Source organism: Spinacia oleracea, chromosome 4 (assembly GCF_020520425.1).
Source record: "Spinacia oleracea cultivar Varoflay chromosome 4, BTI_SOV_V1, whole genome shotgun sequence".
NCBI lineage: Eukaryota > Viridiplantae > Streptophyta > Magnoliopsida > Caryophyllales > Amaranthaceae > Spinacia > Spinacia oleracea.
The window spans coordinates 103,174,256-103,189,861 of record NC_079490.1 but is presented as its reverse complement, the minus strand read 5'-3'; the positions used below and the strand labels follow the sequence as shown (position 1 = coordinate 103,189,861).

At 36.3% G+C, this 15,606-nt stretch overlaps 1 protein-coding gene across 3 annotated transcripts in view; it reads left to right on the top strand.

Annotated features, from left to right (window-relative positions):
• Positions 1–15,026, top strand: part of LOC110797121 (uncharacterized) — a 41,595-nt gene extending 26,569 nt beyond the window's left edge. For all 3 annotated transcript variants that reach the window (XM_022002216.2, XM_022002215.2, XM_022002217.2), the window contains 5 exons: positions 2,871–3,017; positions 3,282–3,410; positions 4,491–4,589; positions 11,981–12,019; positions 14,500–15,026. In XM_022002216.2, coding sequence (XP_021857908.1) covers positions 2,871–3,017; positions 3,282–3,410; positions 4,491–4,589; positions 11,981–12,019; positions 14,500–14,637 — 552 coding nt within the window. In that variant the 3' untranslated portion in view covers positions 14,638–15,026. The remainder of the gene's footprint in view (positions 1–2,870; positions 3,018–3,281; positions 3,411–4,490; positions 4,590–11,980; positions 12,020–14,499) is intronic.
• Positions 15,027–15,606: the final 580 nt, after the last annotated feature.

Genomic DNA, 15,606 nt, shown 5'->3' with positions numbered 1-15,606 from the left:
GGATATGAATGTTTTGGGTTTCAGTAGTGGAAGGCTCATCTTTGGCTTTTTTCCGTTTACCTGTCTGCCACTGTCCTGAAAGATTGAAAAAGAAACCCACACCGGACTGCAAGTACCTAAGTAATATGTTGAAGGCTTGTAGTTGTAGGGAAAAAAGCATGGCGTATAGTAGACTTGTAGAAGCAACATCTTGCTGAGTGTTATGTTGCGCATAGAAAATGGAAACTTTCATATGTGGCTCTGGGCAATCAGCTTTTCTATATTTTCTTTATTCCTACTTGAAAATATATCTCTTAGCTCCTATCATTGAATGTTTGAAGAAATAAAATGGTTTAAAAATTTGTACTGATTAGATTATGAACCTAAGGTTTTTCTCTTGTGACATTTGTATCAATATGTATAATGGCTTTAAACAAGCGATTGTAATGGCCGATAAAGTAAATCACTATTGTGGTCGCCACTTTGGGATACTAAAATACTTATCATAGGTTTAAGTACGACGACTTGAAAATTCTTTGAAAGGTGACAATAATGTATTTGAGTAGGCTTTTTATGTTCCACGCTCCATTGTTTTTCATAGTAGATTTTACAATATGTTGTATCTCAAGTTATCAATGTATTTCTTGATTCCAGTAACAAGATGACGTTTTTTTTTTCTGTTTAATTACTGGGCTCTCTCCGTGTGTATGATCTTTTGTGTGTGGACGTACACATATTCTAATGAGCCACTCCCTCTGAATACTTTCAACACTTAGCTCTTTTGGCCGTTTCTGAATACTTGCAACACTTCTTCTTCTGGCATGGGACTACTATTCTTTATTGTTTCTCTCTCCTTCTTACCCCACTTGCACCAACTTTATTATTTATCTCTCACGTAAATAATTGAAATATGACCACTAACCCCACTTGATGACCACAAACAATCCAAAAACTACGCGCAAAAGTGTTGCGAGTATTCTGAAATGGAGGGAATATTTTGTTACTTTTCCTTATAATCTTACAATTTAAAAATGAAATTTTTGTGGGAAATCCTCTTTATTTACCTACAACTTAAAGTTGAAGTCCTGAGTTCCAAATGTCAATGCTTTCAACAAGATGAGCAGTAATGATGAAATATTTCATGAAAAATATTGTGTTGTTATTGAATTCACTGTTAGTTATCCACCAACTAGGACCCATTTTTCTCTGGCTCGTGGTCTGTAAAAATCTTGTAACTAGTGTCTATTCGTGCCACGCAACTGTTGTTTCCTTTTACTTTTCCTTGTAGTCTGATTTTTTTTATATTCATGACGCAACTGTTCCAGTCATACAGCTGAATTTCTTTCTAAATAGGCCCTTTATTAATAATCCCTAATCCGAGTTTGTGTATTTACTAATGAAATACCCCCTCCATCCAACAAAGCGTTACCGGTTTCTCTATGTTAGTTTTTCCTAATTATCTTACCCTTTTGCTGGTTTTGTATGGGTCCACCTAATATTGTGTTGTTTCTCTAACCATTCTAAAGCATACTATGTGGAATGATCCCCCACCATTTCTTTCCTCAATAGATGTGAAATATCGGTGTTATAAAAACATGTAATTCAAAGATTTTAAACGAATGGTAAAATGAGCAAAGGAGAATTATAAAAAGAATATGTAGGCATCCAATGCAAAGGGGCATTATAAAACAAGAATATGTAATTCATAGAATATTGAAGTATATAATGAAGGTATTAAAAAGAACAAATTGAACAAGTAAATCATAGAGTTGGGATAGTGGTAGCTATCGCGTTGTCAACTTGTAGTGGATAAATAGAAAGGATCATGACTAATGCAATATTTTTCCAGCATAATATAACCAAATCTATGATATTATGAGTGAGTATTATATTTGGTGATCAAATAATTAGTTAAATCATCATGTTTCATAAAATACATAATTAATTAATGAAATATTTAGCCAATTTACTAATTTAGACGAAAGAACATAAATAACGAGAAAAAAATGTACTAATACGGTAAGCCGGCAAGTCACAGTTACGTAATGGACAAGCAGAACAACACGTGGAGATGGATATGATTTTTGCGGTGTCACAACCAGATTTTGCGGAATGGCAAGACTGGTTATGTATGTAACGAAATGGCCCCATTGTAACCTCATGGAGGTTACTTTCATGAATTACTCTAGTTCACATTATCCACGGTTCTTTTATTATGTGAATTGCTCTTTAATTGTATTGAATCATTGTTGTTGTGTTTAGTTGTATTTAAATTGGTATTCAATGCATAAAATTGCTTGTTTGTGAGGAACATCTTGTAATCATAAGGGATTGGTCACCCATTAGAGCATATCCCTATGGCACTCCAGACCCTAAGCGATAGGGTCTCATTCGCTTGCTTGCATTTTTGTACCAACACGATTGAAGAAAATTAGTACAAAGTAAACACTCACCTGTTCAACGTAAATATATTTGCATGGAGTACCAAATCACACTTATTAGTTAGGACTTCTAGTTCAGCTCTTGTTGGTCTCATGCTCGAAGCTTGCTAGAAGAAATTTTTCCTATCAATTGTCGTATATGTTCCTTGTTGAATGGAGGACATGGCATGCTTCTAGTGAAGGAGGCGGATTTCACGTGTGGATGTGCCACATATTCTTTCTTAGGAGAACTTTTAAATATATTGGTATAATTTTCTCTTGCATCAGACTCCGGACGACTTGACATAGTTTATTGTTGTGTCCATAAGTTAACTATGAAAATTTGATTTTGCTTTTATCCTGGTAGGAATTTTAAGTTTAATCAATGCACTGGTACTCTTGTAGGCATCAGCTTTGCCTCTTTTGTATTAATGAAAAGGCTGATGTGATTTCTTTTACTTTGTTTGGCAGGTAACAAAAGCATATTTTGCCTTTCTGGAGGTTTTGTTCAGCAGCCATATTGCTTTTGTACTGAATCTGGATACAAGCACTTTTATGCGCATTATGGGATCCCTTGAATCTGGTCTTAAAGGTCTAGATACAGGCATCTCAACACAGGTACGTCCAAGTCCCCCTGCCTCTCTACAGCCAATTACATTTTTTTTGATGTATCTACTGCTGTATTTTTTGTTCATTTGCATATTCTCTAACTTTAGATTAGTTCACTCTCTTTGTCTTCAATCAAGTTAAATGATGGTAGAGCAGAAGCTTTATACCCTTGTAAGATGGTTCTATTAAGTAGACTGAATGAATATAAAGGATTGCTGTTGCCTTCACATAATAATCACTTACTAGCTTGACCTCTGTAAATGTTCTTCTCAGTGCGCATCAGCAATTGAAAATTTAGCAGCTTTTTATTTCAACAACATTACCATGGGGGAAGCTCCTTCTTCACCAGCTGCAATCAGTCTTGCACGGCATATAGCAGAATGCCCCACATTATTCCCAGAAGTAAGTTTTTACATCGTCAAAACATCCTAACGTGACGATGAAATATATTTGTGCTTTTCCTTTTCTATAGTGCATAAATATCTATATATCAATCATTTGTGATCTGTATTTTATGTAATTTTTCTTATAGCTAATTTATTGACTTATATCTAACTTCATCCCCCCTGCTTTATCCAAGAACAAAACTATGCACTGAGATCATATATTATTTGAGATCCTTTTCATAATTTGTACAGTTGATAGATTAGATTGGAGTTTAATGGACACCTTAATTTGGACAATGAGTAAGTTTGAAAAGGGTAGAATTGAGTGGTCATTTATGTAAATTGATTATTATTTTCATCATTGGGTATTGCTTTCAGTTTCCAATGAAAGTTTACACTGTTTTGGTGGAGATATGTGATTGATCTGTTGTATCAGTTCATATGCTTGTGCAATCTGTTTACCTTCGAATTTGAATTATTTGTGACTGTTGATATTGAAAGTTATAGAGAGCCGTTTTTATCGTGATTAAGAAGTAATTTGATTAGACACAAAATTTAGACCAAGTTACACTAACATTATTTTCATAATGTATTCTACACCAGTAAGCTGCACCCGTTATGAGCTATGTTACTCGAACTCTCATTTTACCTCAAGTATCCATGTTTGATTTTTCGTCGACATCGGCATGGACAGTTTACATTTATTTTTGTACAAAAACATGCATATGTTAAAAATAAAATAAAATAGCCACTATGACACCTTAACACACACCTGTGGGTGGTTGCAAGATGCATGCAGTCTTATTGTTAGGATTACAAAAAAAATTATTGTACTTGACCCTAGCTATCGGAAATATTTATTAATAGCCAAGAAGAATTAGAAGATAGTTGAGGGAAAGTTTTTAATTTTTACTACCATAACTCGGGGTTGAATAAAGAACTCGATTGTTTCAGTCTACTCAGTTGGAGAAAAGTTGCAAAAACTTCGTGACAACCTTTGTTTTTTCTTTGTCAGGGGAGAGGGGGTTGACGTAATCTTCTTTTGGATGAATTTTTGTGTCCTATTATGATGATTATTTGCTCTTATTTTCGACAGATTTTGAAGACCTTATTTGAACTTGTATTGTTTGAGGACTGTCCCAACCAATGGAGTTTGAGTAGGCCGATACTAAGTTTGATACTGATTAGTGAGCAGGTAATCTTCGTATGCTTTTCTACATCCTGCTTCTGTTTTGGACAACGTATTGCATAAGTAGATTTGTCTTTGAATCACTATGAAAAAAATCTCTCAGCATGTCAAGGAGACTGTGTATAGAGTAGACTGTTATCACATGATTATGTTGATAGTAGTTGAGTAGTTTATTAAAATTGTCTTTGTGATGCAGTAATGGTTAATATGATGCAATTTTGCAAACATCAAAGCAAAGCGGAAATTATCCCGGCTTCTTTTTAGTAAACTAGCATTTATGCAAGAAATCGACTAATTCCTTGACTGACAAAACTATGAACACAGGGAATATGGAAAGTTGTTGATAGGGATTGAAGCTTTACAATACAAAATATCCAACAGACATTAGAGAGGTCTCAACTCTCCCACTTCACTAAAATACTCTCAAGATGCCCTGCTATCTTTCCCCCCAATTCCTTTTATTTACAAAACTCCACATAAGACAAATGTAATTAAGATAAAGTAGCACAAGACAGATGTAGCTAGCATAAGACAAGAAATGCGATCCGTGCCTCCACTAAGCGGTGTGGTTCCCTGCCTCTGCCAAAATATCTTGCTGCCAAAGTAGTTGTAGTTGCCTCCTTGGTGTGTTGCTGCTTGTGTGGCCTCCTTGCATTTGTGTGGAAAACAGAAGGTCTTGGTCAGTACATTGCAATACTCCCCCCCCCTCCCCCTCCCCCCAAAAAAGCTCACCTTGTCCTCAAGGAGGAAGTCCGGAAAGAGGAGGTCAGTCATCCGTGCCTCTTCCCAAGTGGCCTCGAAGTCGGACATCCCCTTCCACATAATTAGAACCTATCATTTCTTCTTCATTCTTGTGCACTAACCGTGCCTCCTTAACTGCGTCCGGTTCCACAATTAGTTCCAAATCAGAAGTGAGTTTTGCTGGGATGGCCAACGTGGAAAACCGGGTGAATCTTACTCTGTAGCTGGAGTTTATAAGAGACCTTGTCTACCTTCTGGATCATCGGAGAAAAGACCATAGAATCTCGCCGCTAATTTCTCAAAGGGTCTCCTTGCGACAAATTTTTGGTGGTAGAGCTTCAAATACACCATATCTCCCATCTCGAATTGTACTTCCCTCTTGCGATTTTCCAGCTCCTGCACGTGCTGTTGGGATTTAAAGCGGTTTAATCTCAACTCATCCAACGTCACATCACGTTCTTGCAAGTTCTCTTCTAATTTGCCTACCACTTTTTCTCCATGTTGAACCTGATAATGGAAGGCGGGACTCTTCCGTAGACAACCTTGAATGGAGTTACCATGGTGGAGGTATGAGGTGAGGATTTGTATGAGAATTCAACCCAAGCTAGCCACTTATCCCAAGCCCTTAGCTGTCCGGACTTAAAAACATCTCAGGTATGACTTGAGTCTCTCGTTTACCACTTTCGTCTTTTCGTCTGTTTGTGGATGGTAAGTCGTGCTACGCTTAGAGAGATGTTTTCCGAAGACGAAAAAGCTCTTTCTAGAATATACTTAAGAATATCCGATCACGATTTGGTACGATAGAGGTAGGAAAACCATGAAGGCACACAATTTCTTTAACGAAAGCCCCTTTGATACTCACAACCCCCTCCACAAAATCTATCCCCTTCAACAGTATTGTGTCTACCCCCTTCACAATATCCACCCCCTTCAACAATATTGTGTCCACCCCCTCCATAAAATCCACCCCCTTCAACAATATTGTGTTCACCCCCCTTCGATACTGACAACCCTTTCCACAAAATCCATAGATATATCCTCCCAAATTCGATACGGAATAGGCAAAGGTTATATTAGGCCGGGTCTCTGTTGTGACAACTTGTTTCTTTGACACACCTCACATCTTTTAACGAATTCGCCATTGTGTTCCTTATTTCACCCCAAAACCATTCATGTGCGATTCGCAGGTATGTTTTCACATCGCCTCCGTGACCTCCAATAGCCCAGCTGTGATATTCTTGTAAGAAAACTAGGATTATAGTTGAAGTTTTAGGGATGACATACCACCCCTTTATACAACAACCTTCCATCCACCACCTCAAAGCCTTCTTTTTTCTACCTTGCCATTAGCTTCGTTGTAATACCCTGGATTAGAGTATCCTCACTAATCTCCTTCTCTAGCGCTTTCCAATGTATTCCAATTGAAGAAACCAGTACCCCTAACTCGACCTCTCCATACTCCTTGCGAGAAAGTGCGTGCCCCTGCCAGTGCTACCCTATTAGAAGTGTCGGGTTTGTAATGGGCCTCAAAGTCGTAGCCCATTAATTTACTTACGTAACTCACCCATCTTCGGTAGTCCACCCCAATCTCAGCCCGTTGATGTATGAATCTCCGATTTTGGTGGTTCATTCTCACCACAGAACATCGGCCTACAAATAATGCTTCCACTTAAGAGCTGAAAGACAAGCCGGCATTAATTCTTTTTCGTAAACCGATTTGTATCGAGCCCTAGGCCCTAAAATTCTACTATAAAACGTGATAATTTCCCTCTTTCATCAACACCGCACCTAAAGCGAAGGCAGAAGCGTTTGTTTCCACCACAAAGAACTTCTTGAAATTTTGCATAGCCACATAGAGCCCACACATGAATGATTTGAGTTTGTCAAATGCCTCTGTAGCTCTATCGCAACCACCCAAATTAATCTTTCTTTAGTTGCTCGACAAGGGTTGGGTAATGTGAGCATAATGAAAAATAAACTTCTTATGGTATGATCTTGATTCGACATTAGAAGTGCATTGCTTTTCCCCCAATAACGGAATACTTTTGTCTAGTAAATACTGCATATTTGATTCCATCCATAAATTTATTTTCTTCCATATGAGTTCGAGTTTCAATAAGAATGCTAGTTCTTACTGTTCATATGTTATGATATGATTATACCACACCAATTCTTTATGTATGGATGATGAGATTCCATTGATGCTGATCCTAGACTAGGAGTGTAATAGGAACACCCGTGTTGGTTTCTTTTGTTTCCAGCTACTAATTCCCGCATCTTCGCTTGAAATTTCTCTTGGTCCTTCTTCATCGCCACCGTTTGAGTGGTGTGGTCTTCCTGGAAACGGTCTATTCTTCCCTCTAGTCGGGTAGTTATGGTCTCTGCTGCTGCATGGTTTCTTTCTGCCTCCTCGTCACTCTTGGCCTGGAGCTTCTATGCTAGTGTTCTTTGGAAAGCCGCTAAACTTTCCGTCATTTGTTGGATGGTGTTTTCCATTCCTTCCCGCCTCACCTCCATGCCTAACACCAGCGAGCCCTCCATAACATCCATTCTTTGAGAATTCGATGTTCTCAAGGCTAACTCTCTTACCTTCCTGAATACGTAATGTTCTGATACCCAAGGAATCGACTAATCCCTTGACTGACAAAACTATGAACACAACGAACAAGGAAAGGTTATTGATATATAAATGATAGAGCTTGAAGCTTTACAACACAAAATAGCCAAGAGACATTCGGGAGGTCTCAACTCTCCTACTTAACCAAAATACTCTCAAGATGCGCTGCTCTCTTTCACTCTTTCCCTTTTATTTACAAAACCCCACATAAGACAAAAGTAATTAAGATAAAGTAGCACAGATGTAGCTAGCATGAGACAAGAGTCTTAATGAAATACAATCCTTGCGTTCACTAAGGGGTGTGGTTCCCTGCCTCCAAAGAGGCAAAGTATCTGCTGCTGCCAAAGTAGTTGTAGTTGTAGTTGTCTCCTTGGTGTTTTGCTTCTTGTGTGGCCTCCTTGCGTATGTACGGAAAAACAAAAGGTCTTGGTGGTGGTTTGTGGTGTATTGAAAGTCTAACGGGGGGGGGAGGGGGGGGGTAAAACCTGTGGTTGATGTGTGTACACACGTAAACACAAATATGGAACACGCTAACATGCATTCATTTCCTTCTTTTTCTTCTTTTTGGAATATTAAGATTCACATGTTCATGTTGTAAATGCACAAATGTCATGTTCATTTGCATGTGATATAGGTAATTAGTGTCGATCATGTTAAGGAGGGTAGATTGAGTGGAATAATGTTTTGCATTGGAGCTTGTAGTGTTATTTTTCCAATCCTCTACTTTGCAGAGGATACCACCTTTGAGTCCTTTCCACGTGTATCGCACTTTTACATTAAACTTAGCATGTCTTAGTGTGATCTCCAACCAATTTGGCTTGGCACTCTACTTTGCAGTCTTTGAACTATCTCAAAACTTCTTTTGAGGATATCTGTTGATTCTTTACTTTCAAATTATGCTTTCTTCATGTTTTCTTGTTCAAGGCAACCTCTTGGCTGTTGTTTGTTCAGCCACGTCCTTTTTCCATGAAGTGATTGATTAGCTTCCTTAACTTATGTTTAAACTTGTCCTAGTCGCCTATCATCTTTCTAATATTCGCTCCGTCCCACATTAGTGTTTACACTTTCCATTTTCATCCGTCCCAAATTAGTTTTTACATTTCTATTTTAGGAAAGACACTACAATTATTTCAATATCTCTCTCTATCCACTACCAAAAAGTAAGGGCCTACACCCTCTCACATTCAATTAAAATAATACCCCACTATCTCATTTCACATCTACTCTTCTAATAAATTAATATTTGATAACCCAACAACTTATATCCTAAAACTTTATGTCATGATAAGTGTAAAGACTAATTTGGGACGGAGGGGGTAGCTTAGTAACTTTCTGCCGGATGGTGCTTCATTTTTTACGATTCTCCTTGGTAGAAAAATATTTATGATGTTCTTTTGGTTCCCCGTGGCTTTGGCAGTGTTGTGAACAGTTTTACTACGAGGTAACAAAGCACTTGCCATTAAAAAAAGGTCTAGAGGATAAGAATTAAATAATTGAACCTTTCCTTTATTGCGCACTTCAACCTTCTTTACCTACTACTACCTCCGTTTCTGAAAGTTTTTAACTTTCTGAAATTTGGGTCCAAAAGTTGAAAAACTTTGACTGGGAATTCTAACTATTATATTCATCAAAATGTAAAGAGAAATTCTCAATGGTAACCCTGTACTATTGCCTATTCTCAATGGTAGCATGAAAAATTACTTATTGTCATTGGTAGCCTTTTATTTTTAACTTTTCTACATTATGACTTTATCAATGATTTTTTTGGATAATTCTCTTAATAATTAATAATGGTAAGTTTATTAAAAATAAAAATAGGAAAAAAAAATTCATTTAAATTTCTGGAAACTATAATTTCCCCAAAACAATTCATTAAAAAGCTTTAAGTTAGTTATTCTCTTTTGTAGCTTTTATTGCTGCTTCTCCTCCCTTACCGGCTTTTGCCTTCAATTTTTTTTTGCTGCTTCTCCTCCTTACTAGCTTTAAGTGTCTTTGCAACTTAATGAGGAAATGTACAATAAAATGGAAAGTCTTCATTTCTCATAACAAAGTTCTTAATTTCTGTACTTTTAGTCAATTGAATTTGATTTTGAAGTTTGGTTGCATGAAATTTGGATTTTATTTTTATTTTTTTAATTAAGATGGAAATGATACTAAAAGTTAACTTAGGAGTGTTTGTGTAATTCTACCCATCCCTTACTTAGTTGTCATCAAGTAATATACAAAAAATTAATGTTAAAATCTTTATTCATGTTGTTGTTCATAATAAAAAAAAAATAGAGGACTACCAATAATAATAACATTTTTTCTGGCTACCATTGAGAAGTTCCCAAGTATAAATATGTGAAATCTTGTTAAATTTGTTTCGGTACATGTTTTCAAAATATCAACTCTATAATTTTTTCACATTTGAAATTGGATACATTAATGGTTAAAGATTGGATCGAGTCTGTGCAAATAGTAAATGTTAAAAACTTTAGACGGAGGTAGTATATATCAAATTGAAAAACAGAAAGAAGATATGGAAGGGAAACAGAAAAGAGAGGGGTGAACAAAGAAAACAGGTTGTAGAAGAAAAAATAACGAAATACTTCAAAAGCCTCGTCAACACTGATGGTTTAAATTGATGGAAATTTTAATGAAAGGCTTTTATACAGAACCGGGGGTTGGGAGAACCAAGTACTAGTAATGTTTGGGACACCAAATAGAAACATCAAAAAAACAAATAAATAGTAATATAGTATATACTACCTCCCTTTTCCCGATTTATACCTATTTTCTGTTTTCACTGGTTTTCTAAGCTCTATGCACTTCTACTTAATTCATGGTATAGTAAGCCTTTTATTTATTTTATATCATCTCCTACACCACCTTATGGGACTCATTTATATTTAATAAAACCAAACACTATATCTTTCTCTTCCTAAAAGTCAAAGAACTCAAATGGCTGGTCCCTGTTATGAGTTCTCCTTGGTTTCTGTTGCTACGTAGCTGAGTACAATTTAGGTAAACTAAACTGAGGAAGTATAATACTTTGTATCTTCATAGAATTTTATTAGATTTGTATAATTTCTCTTAAGGTTCTTGTCATCTCTTTCCTCTTGTTAAATCTGAACAGCTCTTGGTCGATAAGTTTAGTTGTGAGGTGTTCTTCCTTTTAATTTTTGTTCTGATTCACTTAAGTCTTTACTAGCTTCTCCTTTCTTGCAGTCTCCATTTTTTGGAAAGCCAGGGTATCGAAGTAAAAAACAGCCTTTATATGGACTATGTACTCGATTAGGGTGAATAGTTAATGCTAATATATCTACTGGTTGCGCCATGATTATTAGGGAATTCCCACAGATGTTTGTGAACTGGACCTTCAGTACTGTAAAATGGCAGCCATAAGTATTGAGTTTTTGAGTCTATTGCTATGTGGCACATTAATTTGCTTCGCAGGCTCGTTAAAGGAACTTTGAGGGAAATATTCCATGGAGGTTTGCTATACGATATTATGATGAATCAGGTGATTCAGATCATCACAAAGATGGATATTTAGAAACCAGATGCTTATCTTTGGAGACTAGTATTCCTCCCTCCACATTGCCTCCCTCCCTTTGCAGGAGATTGTTTATTGGCTGGACTAAAATTAAATTATTCTACAAGACTGAGGTGAGGCAGACTTGCAATATCTTTTTGTAAGCCATTAAAACTTATTTAAAACAAAAGTAAGCAGTCAACCTCTCACTCCTTAAAAAAACCAGTCATCAGCGCTTAATTAAATTTGCAAGTCCCAGGATTTACATTATTATGTATTTTGATCTACTTATAAATATATGTAACTTTTCCCCTTGGAGGCTTCTTTTCCAGTCATTCATCTTGCTGAATGAGCGTTCTTACCCAAGATTGGGGTTCTGAAATGAAAAAGATCCGACATAGACATGAAATTGATTATCTATACCCTTCGGTCCTTCTGGCAAGTAAAGGGGAACAAATGATTATTTAATATCCCTGTGATCAGTGATCCTACTTGACTATGAGCTTACACTTGTGTTTGCAGATATTTACGGATTTGAAAACTCAAATTTTGGCCTCACAGGTATGTGTTCATATTTTTTCGCAATTCATATGTTTTGTTGTTTCAACTGCTTGAGAATATATAAACAAAGAAAGAAACTTATGGTGCACTCAGCTTACCATAAACAGTTTCCTGTCTCGGTCTCCTAATATTCCATTTGGGTAGGTCATTGGGTATTCAAGTAAGTCTGTTTTCTTTGGTTTTTCTATACTTTGATCCCATTGAAACTTAGATCTTCTGTTCCATTTATTGGCAATACCGGGGTTACTATATGGGTCAGACTATTGGGCATCAAAATAGCATATTAAGAGAATGGTGTAGTAGATATGCGTATGCTGAGATGAGTATGTGGGAGCACCTTAAGGGATAATTAATATTTGGAGGAAAGTTGGAGTAGCGGACATTAAGCGTAAGATAAGGGAGAATCGGCTACTTTGGTTTTGGCATGTGAAATGTTGACTGGAGGATGCACTGGTAAGAAAGGTGTTGAAGAGCATGTTGTACTAGATAGAAGTGAATGAATTAAGAGAATCTTTGTCGATGATTAGAGGAGAGAGATTCTTGGTTCATGCAGCCTACCCCATCCTTTTTGGAACAAGGCTTTGGTTTTGGTGTTGTTGTTGACTTCTTGTTGTACGTGGGGAAACTTGGTAAAAAAGATGAGACTAGACTAAGTTGGATGCTTACGAAAGATATTGTTGTCATAATGTCGCAGAAACATCATCTCGCGAGTGTTACACTGATTCATGGTCACTGCTGCTTGAATTGATGAACCGGAGAAAACTCTAATTTACCATTTTTGTTTGGAGTAGTATATTTAGATTATAGTTCAAAGTACACAATTTTGACCAAGTTTTAATTTAATGTAGAAATAATAGGTTCTGCACAATTTTAGAGACTAAAATATGAATGTAAAGTTCTTAAATTTCAATAGAGTAGCATTTTTAACAAAATAGCCTTAATAAAGGATGACGACGGCTGAGGTAGTAACATAATGGTCTACACCGGATGTCTCAATGTAATTTTTGAACTCGTTACCGAATGTCTTTATGTAGGAAAACATGAAAAATCTGTTACAGTACAATCTCCGTGTATAAACTCTTTTAGTAAAGTTCCATTGTTGGGAAACTTTTCTAAGTTCAAGTCTGTAATCCAACATGGTTGGGAAAGGTTTCTAAGTTCAAGTCTGTAATCCAACTTGATAAGAAGCTTATATGACTAAATTCTTTAATTAAGCACAAGAAAGCTTTTAATTTTTTTTTATTTTTGCTAAAATGTAATTGCCAAATTGATACCTGAGATGAACGACTCCTTTGGTCCCATTTTAGTCGTCTAGTTTTTCATTTTTTACATTTCTTGGAGTAGTTGCCAAAGTTCCAATAATAATAAAATATAACAGTTATTATGGTAAATTAATAAATGGCTATTGGTCAAATTGTCAAAGGTTATTGTAAATGACAGGAAACATCACAATAGAATATCTTCCTATAAATTTTCATTTTCTTTAATATGATAACTACAATAAGAGTATAAGACTAAGGAAGAAATAATTTCGGGTGAAAAATCAACTATATGATCTCATGTTGTAAACGGTGTACACGAGTTTGGGCGTTTTTTATTGGACCTTTGGGAGGTGGGTGCGGGTGGGGAATCATGTTACAAGGATTTAGGGTGGTCAAAAGTTGGCACAGGGAAATGCAGCCATAAAACATGATTTAATGGAAAGAGGCTTCTTGATTACCTTTATCTTTCTTATAAACCCCATACCAACACCCCCTTAATATGCGTGCCCAATACCAACATGAAGTTTTTTAGTGGAGAGGGCAGAAGTTCAGTATACAATTTCGCATTTGGAATCACTTGTAACTTTGTTCTTGTTTTATTTTTTTCCCCAATATATTCGTCATTGTCACATTTTCTTATCTTAAAGTATCACCTCATTTTTTCCTGACTGCATTTGTTACCTTATGTCACCTTTCCGTATCTCTATACATTGATAAACCCTCCTGAATTTTCCTAGAACCTTATTAGCTACTCTACGTGGGGTCGTGGGGTCTTCCTCTAAGGACCGATAATTCTTTTCAACCACTATGTGAACAAATGGTAGCATATTATTGCTTTATAACCTCCAAAGTATGAATCCTTGCTTTGCTTGAGTCCTCAGTCTTTTTTAGGCATTTAGTTTGATGCATACATCAATAACCAAGAGTGTGTTACATGTATCTGAGATATATTGTGATGGGTAGGGAAGGGAAAATTTTGAGAAAGATCAATTGTTCCTGTGCATACTGCATAGTCCTATTACTGTGAAGGATAGCATCACTTGCATTATAAAGTGATTTGTTAAAGATAAGTGGGTCGAAATCTCATAACCATCTTCTCAAATAAAGCATGTTTGCCATGTTAAAGTCACTTAACCACCTCCTATCTCTCACCCCCATAAACTAACTAAAGAAAGAGAAAAATGCCTTATGCTGTGTTTTGCATCTTGCTTCTTGCAGCCCGTGGAACAGCAACAGCGCCTTGTGCTTTGTTTTGACAAATTAATGGCAGATGTATCCCGAAGTTTAGATTCAAAGAACAGGGACAAGTTTACCCAGAACTTGACTGTATTCAGGCACGACTTCCGTTTGAAGTAGTTCTTTTTCATATGTTATACAAACATGATTTGATTTGCTGAAGTGCCTGATGGGTGGAACTGACCTCAAGATCAACGCACAGAAGATTCGTGTTTGCTCTGTATAGTCTTGATAGCACACTAAATTTAGGAAAGATTTCGACATGTGGATATACTAACTAAATAGGTTCTAGTTCACATAGGCTTTTGTTCAGACTGCTAGGATGAAGTTTTATAATCACATGTCTGAAAGCCAGGGCAACAGGAAATCTTAGGTGAACTTTTGTTTAGTTAAATGGAACTGGATATCTGGTTGTACCAGAAGTCCATGAGTTCTGCATAATTTTTTGTACATGAAGTTTACAATTCTTTTGATTGTGGATAATGGAAAGATGAATCTCCTTAGCCTTGCGTCCTTTCTTCTCAATGTCACAGTCCAAAATGTTTAAGCTCAGCTTATGAATTGGAAACTCTTGTCTCTCCTGTTTCTTGCAGTCGAGTTACGTTTGCTTTGTTTACAGTGGACTTACTTTTGCTTTGTGTACATGAATCTCATTAATCATATGGATCTTGAAATCACATAAAGTAATTGGCCTGAAATTTCAAGGAATGCTAGTTTATTTAATGACCGTTGTTATGATGTACTAACATGCAGAAACCACAATCCAGGCAATTGAGTCATTTTTTGTACTTGGATTAATGCAAATTCTAGGCTACAAAAAATCATACTGCACGCAATAATTTGATGACAATGAAGAATAAATTATATCTCGAAATTATGTAATTCGACTAAGAAAGTCAATTTTATATGATTCGTGGAGATTTTAATCGAGTGTCCAAATATATGAAGTGCCATTCATTTGCGTTGAAAGTTGGTTGTTAATAATACGAAGTTCCAATCATGTGTTTTGAAAGTGTTTTTTTTTTTAACGAGGAAAAAAAAAGAGGGTTACCTCTCTTAAGGGCCTTCTTGTTGGGTTTTACACAATCT